This window comes from Patiria miniata, unplaced genomic scaffold (assembly GCF_015706575.1).
Source record: "Patiria miniata isolate m_02_andy unplaced genomic scaffold, ASM1570657v1 HiC_scaffold_11, whole genome shotgun sequence".
Lineage (NCBI taxonomy): Eukaryota > Metazoa > Echinodermata > Asteroidea > Valvatida > Asterinidae > Patiria > Patiria miniata.
The window spans coordinates 6,372,115-6,385,620 of record NW_024037049.1 but is presented as its reverse complement, the minus strand read 5'-3'; the positions used below and the strand labels follow the sequence as shown (position 1 = coordinate 6,385,620).

The 13,506-nt window shown below is 45.8% G+C and overlaps 2 protein-coding genes across 3 annotated transcripts in view; one reads left to right on the top strand and one right to left on the bottom strand.

Annotated features, from left to right (window-relative positions):
- The window catches only part of LOC119743107 (coiled-coil domain-containing protein 175-like), a 254,808-nt gene that overhangs the window by 25,118 nt on the left and 216,184 nt on the right, over positions 1-13,506 (top strand). The gene's annotated exons all lie outside the window — the stretch shown is intronic.
- On the bottom strand, positions 240-5,503 carry LOC119743115. 2 transcript variants are annotated; one of them, XM_038219484.1, is made up of 2 exons: positions 4,705-5,503; positions 240-1,207 (listed from the first exon to the last, which is right to left on the bottom strand). In XM_038219484.1, the coding sequence occupies exons 1-2, from the start codon at positions 5,441-5,443 to the stop codon at positions 627-629; spliced, it is 1,320 nt and encodes a 439-aa protein (XP_038075412.1). In that variant the 5' UTR covers positions 5,444-5,503; the 3' UTR covers positions 240-626. The 2 variants fall into 2 exon arrangements, with proteins under 2 accessions (XP_038075412.1, XP_038075403.1); XM_038219475.1 differs by having other exon boundaries at positions 1,109-2,276.

Sequence of the window (13,506 nt, the reverse complement as noted above, 5' to 3'; positions counted from 1 at the left end):
CCCTAGAGAGGACGAGAGAGAGCACACGGACATGGATATATGTGGTCAGCTTCGGCTAACCTTCGCCGAGCGTTTATTGCTCTTGATGATACAGTCCCATGTATCTTACATGTATTAACCAATACAATATTACCGTGTTTGCATTGTCTACTATTACACTGTATGTTGAGGCCCCGCAATGCAATAATTTGGTAATCAAATAACGATGACAATGAGTGTTGTAAACCACCACACCATGCAATTAAGCATAAAGTTACAGGTATACTAAGCGCGGCAAGTTACACCAAATAAATTACACTGAGTCTTAATACAATGGTTATCAAGCTACAATAAACCACATATATGAACAACACTTACAGTTATATAAAATATATAGCAAAAGTGAACGGTGGCAATGAAAACTTTAGGATCAAGGGTTATAATCAAGATATAGAGTAATCAGAATATTAGGTGATTAGCTAGAATTAAGATTCTGGTGATTGGTTTTATACAAAATTAGTCGTTCTGATTTCCTAACCCCCCTAGTTCCACCTGTGCATAGCATGTTGACACCTAATATTTATTTGAATGGCTGGTTTTAGGACCACACTGAGGTGTTAACTGACCGGTGAGCTATAGATAACAACTTACGACGAGGGAGGATGGAGAAGGGCTGATGGGTGCGATGTAAAGAAGGCCAGGGCTGCCAAAATATTTTTGCAGAATTGTTGGCTGCCCAGGGAGGACAGATGGAGGCCGTCCCGCCAGTAGAGAGACTGCTGGCTAGAGTTGATATTACAGGAGTGCACGATCCCGTGGGCATTTCCCAAGTTTTTACACACCCTATGAGCATACTTATTCAGAGCGTTGACATTTCTCTTGCCAACACCCGGGCGCTCTTCTCCATAGTAGAACAGACGCAGGAGAATGTCCGACCAAACTATGCGTGTGTGAGGCAGCATGTGTCTTAACCCCTGTAAGCCCTCCTCCAACCTGCCTCGGATCTCTTTAACAGGAATTGAAAATAAATCGTTGGTCCCCAGGTGGATCACAATGGTGTTAGGAACCGGGGAGTGTTGGAGTTGTGCTCGGATAGAGGGGACCATCGATGATATTTTGGCACCCCGCACGCCCCGCCAAGTGAGCAGCCCCAATGATGGCTCGTTTAGGGCATGTTCGCCGGCGCGGAAGACAATGCTGTCACCAACCACCCAGGTGCGTGTTGTACCTGTGGAGTTAAGCAAAAACAAAAGCAGAACCGGGGATGCAAATGACATGTTACAGCTGGGGCAGCCCTGTGTGGGAGGGAGGGAGGACTTTGTCAGGCCGGATGTACAAATTTACGGCTTGGGATTTCCAGCGGCCTAATAATTGGATCTGCGGGACCGGGGTTCCATTCAGAGCGGCGGAAGTGGCCGCCCCAATGCGGAAGCTGTGGGGGCTAAAGCCCTGAGGGGGAAGGCCTAGGGCCACTAAGGATTTACGCAGCATTTGGCTGAACTGGTAGGTTGTTAGGGGTGTACCGTCTACATGAACAAAAAATGGGCCTGAAAGGTGTGGGCGCAAGAGGAGGTAACTTGAAACCATGTTCACGGGGCAAGTGGGGGAGTGGTGATCCCTATGAAAACGCAGCTCAACAGAATCGCCCCGTTGATCAGTTTTGGAAAACCTGAGCCTGACCACCAGTACAGAGTGATCATTGCTTTCAAACCAGACGTCATGAAAGTTGAGGGTTCGGTCATGCCCGGCGGATTTGCTAGCAGTTGTTAGTTCCCCAACTCGGAAAAAAACGAAAAAGGCCAGTGAAAATGCGGCACAGAAAAGTGCAGCCTCAAGATCCGATGAGGTGATTGCACGCAGAATGTTGCATATTTTTTCGAGGAGTTCTGCCGTGATGGGGCGCCTAGCGTCGCAGCGGCGGCCCTGGCGGCGGCAACCCTCCCTCATTTTTCGAACGATGAAGCTGTCGGTAGGGTCGGGCCATCCGTTAATTTTATGTACATAAGCGGCCGCGGCTGTATACGTACCGATTGTGGAAGGGGCGAGGCCTTCTAGTGAGAGATGGGCAATAAAAGCTGCAATGTGGCCACATGGAGCTGGCCAAAGGGGTGGGAGGCCAGCATGATGCCGGAATTGGATGAACTGTTCCACGCCCTTGCTATATGTTCCCCAAGTGCTACTCGCAAAGGATGCCCCCAGGAGTCGGAGGGCTTCCGTGTTTATAGCCTCCATAGAAATGGTGGGACTTCCAGCCCGTCTTTGGCTGCTGAGGGAGCGACCTCTCGAAATCGATTCATCTGTGAACGGGAGAGCGCGTCAGCGATGTTATTATGTATTCCCGAAATGTGTCTGGCCTTGAAGCTAACGTTGTCATGGAGGCACTGGAGGACAAAGAATCGGACCAGTTTCATGATCTTCCCACATTTTGATGACTGTTTGTTAATTATTGAAACCACTGCCTCATTGTCTGACCTGATAATTATTTTCTTCCCGGCAAGGGATTTCCCCCAAAGTGTGAGAGCCACAACTACTGGGAAGAATTCCAGCCAAGCGATGGATGGGTTGTCATCCTTGACAGATTGAGGCCAAATCCCGGTAAACCATTGGCCCAGAAAGTACCCCCAAATCCTATGCCCCCACTAGCGTCTGTGAAAAGTTGAAGATCTTCGTCTAGTGCCCAGTACTGGTCAGGAATTATTGTCCTCCCGTTAAAGCTACGCAGGAACACCTGCCACATGTTCAGGTCTTCCTTCGCGCCCTTTGAAAGCCTAATTAGGTGCCAAGGTTGCTTTGCGTTTTTTGTGTCGTCGATCAGTCTCCTGAGGAAGGCTCGTCCAGGAGAGACGGCACGGCACACAAAGGATAGGGATCCAATGAGTGATTGGAGATTTCTGAGGGTTATTTTAGAGGGACGGATTGCCTCCTGAATCTTTTTGGTGATGTTGATAAGTTTCTCTGTGGGGATTGACACAGTTTGCGATATGGAATTAATTTCCAACCCCAGGAATGTCAGTTGTGTGGAGGGAAGGACCGTTTTTTCGTTTGCTAGTGGCACCCCTAGTTCCCCACAAACTTGAATGAAGCAGTCCAACATGCTCTGGCATGAGAGGGGGCCACCTAAAGTGGCCCCCCCCCAACCATCAGGAAGTCGTCCACATAATGGCATATGTGTCCAGAACCTGATCGTCTATTCACGACCCACTCAATGAAAGAGGAAAACTTCTCAAAATATGCTGGAGCGCATGCTGCTCCCATCGGGAGTGTTTTGTCAACATAGATTCTGTCCCGCATTTTAATGCCCAATAAGCAAAAATCATCAGGATGGATTGGCAGAAGACGGAAGGCTGACTTAATATCGGCTTTGGCCATCAGGGCCCCCCTCCCCGAGCTTACCACTAAGCTAACTGCGTCATCAAAGGTGGTGTATTGTACTGAACATAATTGTTTGTCAATGCCGTCATTGACAGAGTCAGATTCGGGATAGGAGAGGTGGTGTATCAGCCTAAAGCCGCCAGGGTCTGTTTTGGGAACCAGACCTATGGGGGAAATTCTAAGGTTTTGAATTGGACTCGTTTCGAATGGGCCCGCCATGCGCCCCAGCTGGACCTCCTTATGTAATTTATCGAGTGCTATTTCAGGGTTTTTCCTAACGGAGAATAAATTCTTAGAGTCCCTAGCTATGCGGATGCCGTTGTAACCCAATTTGAACCCAGTTGTGAACCCAGAGCATAGCGTATTTGCTACCTTTGTGTTAGGGTAATTATCTAGCCATGGTAAGAGACATTCTATAATCACTGGTGAATGCGCGAGGCAACATACGCAGTTGGGAGAGCTAGTACAAGGCTGATGAGGGGAAAGATGTGGGCTGAGCCCCCTAGGGACGAGTGGTATTTTTCTTGTTGGCAGGGGTTTTGCAAGCAGACGACCCATGTCCGGTTGAGAAGCAAGCGGAGCATTTGTGGGGGAATGGGCACTGTACCCTTGAGCAGCCCGGGGTCCGATTGAATGCAAAGCAGATGTTACTGGTGCGGGGGGATTGACGGGATGGCCAGCGAAAAGAATTGTAAGCTCATTTGGGTGCGACGAGTGGGGGCCCCCCTTGCCCGCCTGCGCCTACGTACGAAGGCCCTGGGGCAGCAATGTAGAGCGCCCACAGCTCCCCATCAATGATGGACCATGCCCTAGATGGGTGAAATTGCTGGCACATGCGAAACTGCCGGTCGTATTCCAACCAACCGCGGCCAGTGAAGCGTGCAGCCGCCATGCGAACCACGTGCATATATTTAAGTAACTCCTGCAACCGCGCGGGGTGCGCACTGAGGAACACAGATGCAAAAACAAGGAATGCATTGGTCCATGCCAAAATGGAATTTATCTGCGTTTTTTTCTTTGCGTCAGTCACACGTAATTGGCCTGACTTATCCAATGTAAATGTTAGGATGGGAGGTTGTGGGTTAGGTCCGTGGCGGTCCAAGAGAGTGTCGAGTTCTAGGAACTCGCTTTTTACAATTTTTTCCTTGACCCCAGGTGATACCGTGTTCCCTAGGGGTTCACATATGGATAGTAGGGGCCCCCCTCCCCACTCAGGGTTAATGGCAGTGGTGGTTGGGATGGTCTGGTTGGACAGAAAAGGAGCAGGTTGAGAACCCATCATGCTCAAAAGGGGTTGTGAGCTTGGGGTAACACAAACAGTAGCCATGTTGGCCATATCGGCACTGTACTCACCCGAGGTGGATGGGTTTTGGTACCCCCTGGCTGGCTGTCCAAGTTGGCCGGATGAGGTGGAAGACCGGGATATGGGTGTAGTCGAAGAATGTGCCACTGGAACGCCTTGAAAACCAGTGAAGTATGATGGGGCCATGCCACTGACGTAGGCCTGCTGGTAGAGGGGATGCATGGCACTGGATGGGGCAGCACTCGGTGTGGGGATGGCCACTGGCGACGATGTAACCACGCCGGCAGGTGGGCTGGTGTATATGGGCGAAGGCCGTGCGAAAGCCGGCGGGGTGCCAGCAACGAACGCCGGCGTCGCGGCAGTGGTGTAGGTCGCGGTCCCCAGCTGCAAATTGCCGGCGTGTGCGGCCGTTTCTTGGGCGGCTGGCCGTTGAAAGGAGTTGGAAGCCCCGCTCGAGTTCCCTGCCAGTGGTGTGGGTTGCTGGCTGGCCGGAATCTGGGGGTGGACCGGGCGACCGGCGGCGTTTACGGCCGTCGCGGTCATGCTGGTGGCTGCAGCGTGAGTACGTGTGACCTCAGGTGGTATGACCTCCGCTCCCGACGACAGAGGGCGCTGTTCCTTGGGACCGTAGCCTGCAGCATCGCTGTTGGCGACCGATGGCGGGTTTAGCAAGGTCTGCATTGCTCTGGCTTGTGCTCGAGTTTGGCGAGGATGATGGCCTAGAGGACGTTTTTCCCGCTGTCCGCCGTCCCTTGGGTTCTTGCGCTTGCGGCCTCTGTTACCCGGCATAATGCGGGGTTCTTGGGCGATTCGAAGAAGTCGAAAATTGTCGAAAGGTACGGAGGATTTTATTTTGTCGTGTGTGAAGCTCGGAGAAAGAAAGCGGAAAAGGGAGAGAAACGCGCGAAACATTGCCAGCCTGCTTAGTTCCCCATCAGGGATTGGTTGAAAGTATGCTGGCTGCAGCAAACGGACCAATCAGAGATCCCATACGATTTCTTGCCTACAAGAAGGCTGTTAGAATGTCCACTCACGCCCCCCTGTGCCAAAGGGGTTCTCCGGAGACGAGCACCGGAAAACCGTATTAAATTAGCTAACATTCCACATACATGCTGTACAAATGAATTACTCATTATTCTCTAATTTGCATAATTGATAATTAATTGAATGCAAGACTCATTTTTTAAAGATTTTGTCATGATGCATATTAATAAGGTGGACTTTAGAAATTTTAGCAAAAATGAACTGTTGACTTTTCCAAAAATGTGACTTTTCTTCATTTTTCAACAACTCTCTCATTAAAGGGAATATACAACATTTGCAAACATCGAAAAACAAAACCACTAAATTTTTACGAAATACCTTACTAGGATGTTGGTAAATAAAAGTCTAAAGATTCCTGTAAAATTATGGCACCTGGTGTGAAGTCATTTCCAAGAAAAGTGATATTTTCAATAAATTTCCAACGGTGGTCGGCTGACCACCGTTGGAAAACCTAACTATTTTTCAACTTCTGCTCCAAATTTACCATCTTTTTTTCAGTCTAAGTTTTGTTTGCTATTGGTTACATGTTCATGAACGGGTGCAGGCCAGCTAGACTGGTTCCCTTACCTTACGGTTATCCAGCATCGATAAATTGATCAATCTCATCTTTAGTGGAGTCAGGGAGCCAGACTACTTGAACATTTTAGTTTTGCTTGGTTTTTCCAGCATTTTCGACAACACAAAACCTAAAACATGACAGTGTAACAATATTTGATCTATTATACTAACCACACGAATAGTCCATTTCTAAAAATTAGAGCAAAAGCCAATGATGTACATTCCCTTTAACCCTAAAAGGGCCGGGGGGGGGGGGTGGGGGCACCCCCCCTCAACTTTTTCCGACCCGAGCTGTTATGACTTTTTAGCCTGGAGTCTTGCGCATCTTTTGATACCAAAAACATAAAAATCGGACCACGGGTTGCCGCGCAGCGAAAGTGAAAACTGAATTTTCCCATACATACGTTGTGTACACAGAGCAGAATTGCCATTCGTACATATGAATAATTAATGAGCCATAATTACAAAACTCTTTGACCTGTAGTCATGAAATTTCTTGGGTATGTTCATGAAGAGTTGCTCTATGCATGTACCGAGTTTACAAATTTTTCATCACTCGATGGCCGAGACCTTGGGGGGGGGGCAGAATCCTTTGACATGTTTGGGCCGTTTGTAGAAAATCACGGGAGTTGTAAATCAACGATTAATTTTCTCCTCGGAACATCACTTGTACTGTGTGATTTTGAATATTTTGTTCATGCACTACAGTCGTATAAACTCATTGATGATATATGAAGGAAAAAAGCAGCGTCAGGTTGCAACATTCTTTCCCTTTTCTATCCGGAACTAGGAAAACGACTGTACTTTCTTATGGAAAGTTTGTGGTGGAAAATAACCAAATGCCAAAGATAAGAACGCCGTGGAAATTTTGCAAGCCTACCATTGCCTTTTATATTGTTTATACTTCATCTTGCGTATGCAAGTTTAAACTTGCGCAAGATTCTCAAATCACAGGTTTTTTTCTCTGGACACTTTGCCTCTGTAAAATAAAAAACTGGGGGGGGGGGGCTGGTACTATATTTCAATAAGGGGCGCTGTTCAAATTTGACGATTATTAACACTAGATTACAGAATGGTGTATCGTATTTTAAACAGGCAGACATTATAAAAGTATAATTTTTTGGGGGGGGTGTTTCAACTTATTTTTTAGGAATTTGTATGGAATTTTTTTTTTTAGACAGAGCTGGAGGGGGGGGGGGGGTTTGACCCCAACCCCCCCCCCCTCTGGATCCGCGCCTGGTGCGCAAATTAAAAAGGCGCAGTGTAAATTGCGTGCTTCTGGATTAGGCTGGGGCTTCTGGATTAGGCTGACCATGACAACAGGCTTAATACTTTAGAACACTTTCCCATAAACATTGTCATTGCCCAAATAAAACCACATAACTAGGCCTACCTGTCTTTTCTACATTTCTCCTGTATTTTTTGGCTTTGGCTGACAGATCTCTCCCCATCTCTTTCTTACTTTGAACCACTCCCTTTGTTGGCAGCCACTTTCTCGAAGGACACTCACAGCCCGCTGCGAACAAAGCTTTTTCACTTTTTCTACATTGGCCGGTGCCCTCTTCCCCTTCAAATTATTCTTGAACAGATGGTCTACATTTTACCTCACCAATTCAATCAAAATCCAAAGCTTCGCCTCGACCCAGTTACTATCACAGGGTTTACATGGTTTACTTCTAGACATGGTTAACGAGGAGGCCTACCGCATGCATGCTGCACGCACGGTTGACATGCCGTGCATGAGCTATTGCCTAAATTTTGATCACTTTTTTTGCTAGTCTAACTTGCCGCCAAATCTCATTCAGCAGACGACCACGTACGGGTTGTCCGTCCAATTCCGACGACATGACTGACACTAGTCAGAAAGTTGCACTCACAGTCTCGATTTTATGTGGTACAAAACTGAAATAATGTCTGCTACGAGTGTTTATCTTCTTAAGGCAAGCATTGGTTTGGGCTTCCAATCATGAAATAAACTTAATTACCCGTACCGGCCATGAATGTGGTGAAAACTGTGGCAGCGTCATGTCAGCGTCAGCGTTAACGAAATAAAACAAATGGTGGCGTCCAAGAAAAAGTTTGGCGGGAATCGCGGATGTATGCATAAACTCAGCGTACATTTCATGTATGTATGATTATCAATTTCAAACAGTCGTTGATAAAACTCGAGGTCACCCTTGTCCTAACAAGTTAAAAAAATTAAGTGAAAATCCGATGTTACACAGCTTAAGTCGAGTTTCGTGAAATGGATTTTAAGATCTAGCGCAGCTACGCCATAAGTTTATGGCGTAAGTCTTGCCCTATAAGCAATTAAGGCGTAAGTTATGCACAGTTTCGTGAAATCGGCTGGTAGCTACACGTGGACAGTGTAGGTGGGAAGGTCCATCGTAGACCTATTGAGAGGTGACGCCTGCCCTAGCAAGGCAGCCCCTTGCCAATAAGTTCTTCTCCTGTCTGTTGCCTTTGGGGAGCTTGAGCTGGTTCCTCTAGGTTAAATGCCAAATTGGTTGACGTACTTATGCACTTTTTATGACTTTTTGGGTTTCTTATCCCGTTGATTACTTGTATTGGCTATTGATCTGTTGTGGAGATTATTAAACCCAGGTTCTACCGGATTGCGCCACAGTTCTTTTTTGCGAACATCAGAGGTCGTCATGACTTTCTTCATGATGCAGATCTGAAAATTCCTGATTTTTGTCAGCCCCTGCTCATTCCTCGTGACTCTACTAGCCAGAGACATCTAGCTGAAGGCTCAGGTTACTTAGAATTCAGTCAGAGTAGAAGTGTTGAAGTAGAACACATCAAAGTCGAGTAGCTTGTGCATCTGCCGATCTCGCAGCCTCCATCCACCGCAGAGCAATCTACTCAATTCTCAATGGTTGCGATGAATTAAAATCTTGGTTGTCAAATTGGATTCGAAATTAACCTTTGAGGGTCGTATTCGATCTCTTGTCAGTTCCGCTTCTGGCAAACTTGGGATAATGAGGAGGCCTATATGATATTGTACAAATAATGAATGTTTGTGAGTGCAACGAGGTGAAGCCGAGTGGAATGGAACATTTCATCTGTCACTGAATGAAATTATTCTTTCCATTGCATGAACGTGAAACATTCATTATTTGTTTTATATAACGCCTGAAAAAAATCCTTGTCATCTGATTGGTTGACTTTTAATAGCCAATTTATTCGGGTTACAAACTGTTTAAAGTTCGACAAGTTCATCATATTAAATTCATGCAAACTGTTCAACAGGCTGAGAACAATCATATTCAATTTATCTCAATTTAAAACAGCGCCACCAGCAGCAGCAGTGACACCGTGCAATGGAAGTTCTATTCAGCGTGCAATAGAACTTCCATTGCACCGTGCGCTGCGCGCCACGCGCGTGCCGTGCCGTGCGTGCATTGGGACGAATAATTCAATGACATGTGATCAACGATCCACCAATCAGATGACAGGGATTTATTCAGGTGTTGTATAATCAATGATGTGTCCATCTCTGCTAGCTGTTTCCGCTGCTTCGTCCTTCCACTTCTGTATATTGTGCTCCAGTTTGGTCATCTGCTGCTGCATCTCATATCCGTCTCATTGACAGGGTACTCCATACTGCTCGATTTCTTTGTGACGGCAATGCTATGTGTGATCTGGGTCATCGACGCAATGTCAGTAATGTATGAAACAAGAAACGGTTCAATCCGCTTCACCCACTATACGATTATGTCACTGAGCTGTATGTGCTGGCAAGAAATAATCGGTTTCCGCTTTAATGCTCTGCAGCCGATGAGATGTCGCATCAGCCAGTTCCAGTTTTGTTTCTTGCGCAGTGCCGTACAGCTATGGAATTCCTTTAAGATGGTGATACATTTGCAGCAGAGAGTGTGCATACTTTTAAGTCAATGGCTAACAAGAATCTAAGGTCCATTTAATAATATCTGGTGGTGTTCGTTATTGCCCAGTTTTAGTCGATCACACATGTTCTTGTTTTCTCGTTCTTTATATTGATTGCTGTCTCTTGAGTTTTTGTTTTCTTCGCCGACGCTTCAGGAGTGTGGGGTTGCTGTAAAGCAACTTGTAGTGCTTGCACTTTTTCCACTCTACATGTACCTGATTTGTTTTGTTTAATAATAATAATAATAATAATAACAACGGCCGCTGGCCAACTCCAGCCGTATTGCTTACATCAGCGCTGCATTGACTTCATGCAGTCTATCGCATGCACTGTGTGTCTACCCGGGGCAACAAAGCATGTGTTACAGCAGACATTTTGCAGAAACAGGCAATGCTGTATCACTTAAGTTCGAGCAAAAAAACCCAAAACAGCGAGATCATTACATTAAAATGGAATATTACTTACACAGAGAAGAGAGATTACGTTCTGTGAATTTAACTCGCAGAAATATTCGTTCTCCACCGATGTTTGTTTGACATTTTTGCAATGTCAATTTCAAACTGTAAGGCTATGTACGGCCATTGGCTGGTTCCCATCCTCAACTTTAGACATTGTAGCACGCACAGCAGGAACCAGTCTAATATTTCTTTAAGCATGATGCATGTGCTTTCACCACTGCAAAGCTTGCATGCCGATCGCATCAGCGAAAAAAACCCGACGGTTTCTTTCCGAAAATAGCGATGGTAGGTATCTGTTAGTTTCTGTACAAATGCCTGGTGTGGCTATCCCATACAGCGCAAATGTAAGGAGTCGGGGCAAACGAGTTTTTAGTACATTTAAGTGGGTCAGCCAGTTCAATATTTAGTAGGTGATTCTTGAAGTTTTCTAACATTGGGGCACAACGGGCCACCCTGGGTAGCAAATTCCAAGCAAGAAGGGTCTTGAGGTACCGGTACAACGACTTCTGATTGCTGAGATGTGCTTGTAGATGCATTTCCCAGTACTCTGACGTGTTTTTGGCCTGAATTGAGATGATGAGTGATGTTGCTGGGCATGAAGCGGTGGGTTTCTTTGTAGATAAGGTGTAAGCGAGCCCTTGTACCGGTACTTCTGTTTTCAACGGTGTCCCACTCCAGTAGAATAAGCATTTCGGTAATGCTGGATTGGCGGCTGTAGTCATTGGAAACAAATCTTGCAGCACGTCTCTGGACTTTTTCAATGGTTTCTTTGTTGGATTGTTGGTAAGGATCCCAGATTGTGTAAAGTATTCCAAAAGTGGACGGACCAAGGCAGAATAGGCTGTAGTTTTAGTTGACCTGTCGCAGCAGGACAGGTTCCTCCTAAGTAAACCCAGGGTTCTGTTGGCTTTTGTAGAAATCTGATTAATGTGTTTGTTCCATGACATGTCAGATGAGAACTCCACACCAAGGTAGGGATGGCTTTTCACTTCTTCAAGGATATGATCGCCCATTGTTTACTGGTTGAGGACTGGTTTCTTTTTGTGCGTGATACTTATAGTGAAACATTTGGCTTTATTGAAACCCATTTGCTAGGCAGACTCCCAATCTTTGAGGCTGTAGCTGTCTGTTTGAAGGCACTCAGCATCGTGATTGCTGTTGACTTCTCAATAGAGTATGAAATCATCGGCAAATAGTCTCACACTTGATGATAGTGTAACGAGTCCTCGCGGTCTAAGGACTATTTTCTTTGGGACGATTAGGCTAAAATTAGCGTAACAAGACAAACAGCACGATACAATGAATAGAATAAATGTGACACGGACACAAGGATGAACTTCTCTTCTTGTCTCTTCTGATTCTCTTCAACTTTGTTCCCCTAAATCAATACATGTATTCACATAATTATAATCGTTTTATTTAACAATGGTTGTTTCTGTGGTGTTCCATGTCGTACATCTTTCTCCAACAAGTTTCAGATCAGAACTGCCTAAAAAGAGCGTGAACACAATTTCTGCTTTATTTCTGCCCATCGTACGACTATGATACGCGCGCGTGCACTGTCGTGCCTGGATCCCCAGGTACCGAGACAGCACGTGCCCTGAAAGTGGCTTCACCCCAAATCCCAGCTTGGTGAATATGCCACCATGCGGCTGTGCACCGCTACAATAGGTTGGCAGGTAAATCCTTTATATGGACAAGAAAAAGCATCGGCCCCAACACCGTCCCCTCAGCTAAGTAACACTTGAAGCCGCAGGAGACTTTTCTGATGACTCACCATCGACCACCATTTTCTGACGATGTTAGTGAGAAAATTGTCGATCCAAGGATGTTATTTCGAATTCCAACATGGTGGAGCTTTGCTAGGAGACGTCTATATGGGACGATGTCAAAAGCCTTGCTAAAGTCCATAATTATAAGATCTGCCTGACTTCTTCTGTCAAGGGTCTTCTGCAAGTCATCCACAAGTGCAGTTTCACATGATCATGTACATGTACATGTACATGTATATCAAACTTCTCAAAATGCTTCATTATGTTTCCATGGATGATGTGTTCCAACAACTTACAGATGATCGATGTGGACCAGTGGTCCACAGAAAATGATGGTTGATCAGCAATATTTAGTTGAACTGGGGTGAAGATCTTTATCATTGCAAAAATCCTGATCCCAAGCAGAGAAATCCAAGTTTCGCATGGAGAGTTAAAGAGTGCCATATCAAAGGTTGTTGAGTGTCCCTCCAGAACAAAATAAGAGAATCCAGGCGCGGATCCAGAGGTTTTTTGGGGGGGGTCAAAACCACCCCCCCAGCTCTGTCAAAAAAAAAGAAGTATCATACAAATTCCTAAAAAAAAATCCAAACCCCCCCTGCTGTGACACCCCCCCCCCAAAAAAAAATTATACTGGTATAATGTACGCCTGATCAAAATAAGGTACACCATTCTGTAATCTAATGTTAATAATCGTCAAATTTGAACAGTGCCCCCTATTGAAATATGGTACCAGCCCATCCCCCCCCACCCCAGTTTTTGATTTTACGGAGGCCAAATGTCCGAAAAAAAAAACCTGTGTACATTTTCAGATTGTTTGGCTGATGAAAACCCCCCCCCCCCCCCGTGAAAATTTCTGGATCCGCCCCTGGAATCCACGCACAATCGGGATGTCATGTTGACGTAGTTAAAAACCAGGCTAAAATCCAAGTTGGCAGTCACAAACATACATGTACCAGTACTACGATACATGTTTCAGTTCACATCCAAATCAAAATCAAAGTCAACTGAAGAATTGGCTAAGAAGAGTTAAAAAAAATGTTAAGAATGGAAAAGCTTAAAACGCGAAGAGTTTAACAATTATTACAATCTGGGATGGCCCCTTGACATTGACGTAAATAAAAATCCAGGTTA

Bases quoted from the DNA above. Each gene is read 5' to 3' on its own strand.
- LOC119743115 (XM_038219475.1), bottom strand. From the start codon at position 5,443: ATGCCGGGTAACAGAGGCCGCAAGCGCAAGAACCCAAGGGACGGCGGA. The intron at 2,277-4,704 runs GTGAGTACAGTG...TCCCGTTCACAG, and splicing joins CCAAAACCCATCCACCTCGG to ATGAATCGATTTCGAGAGGT.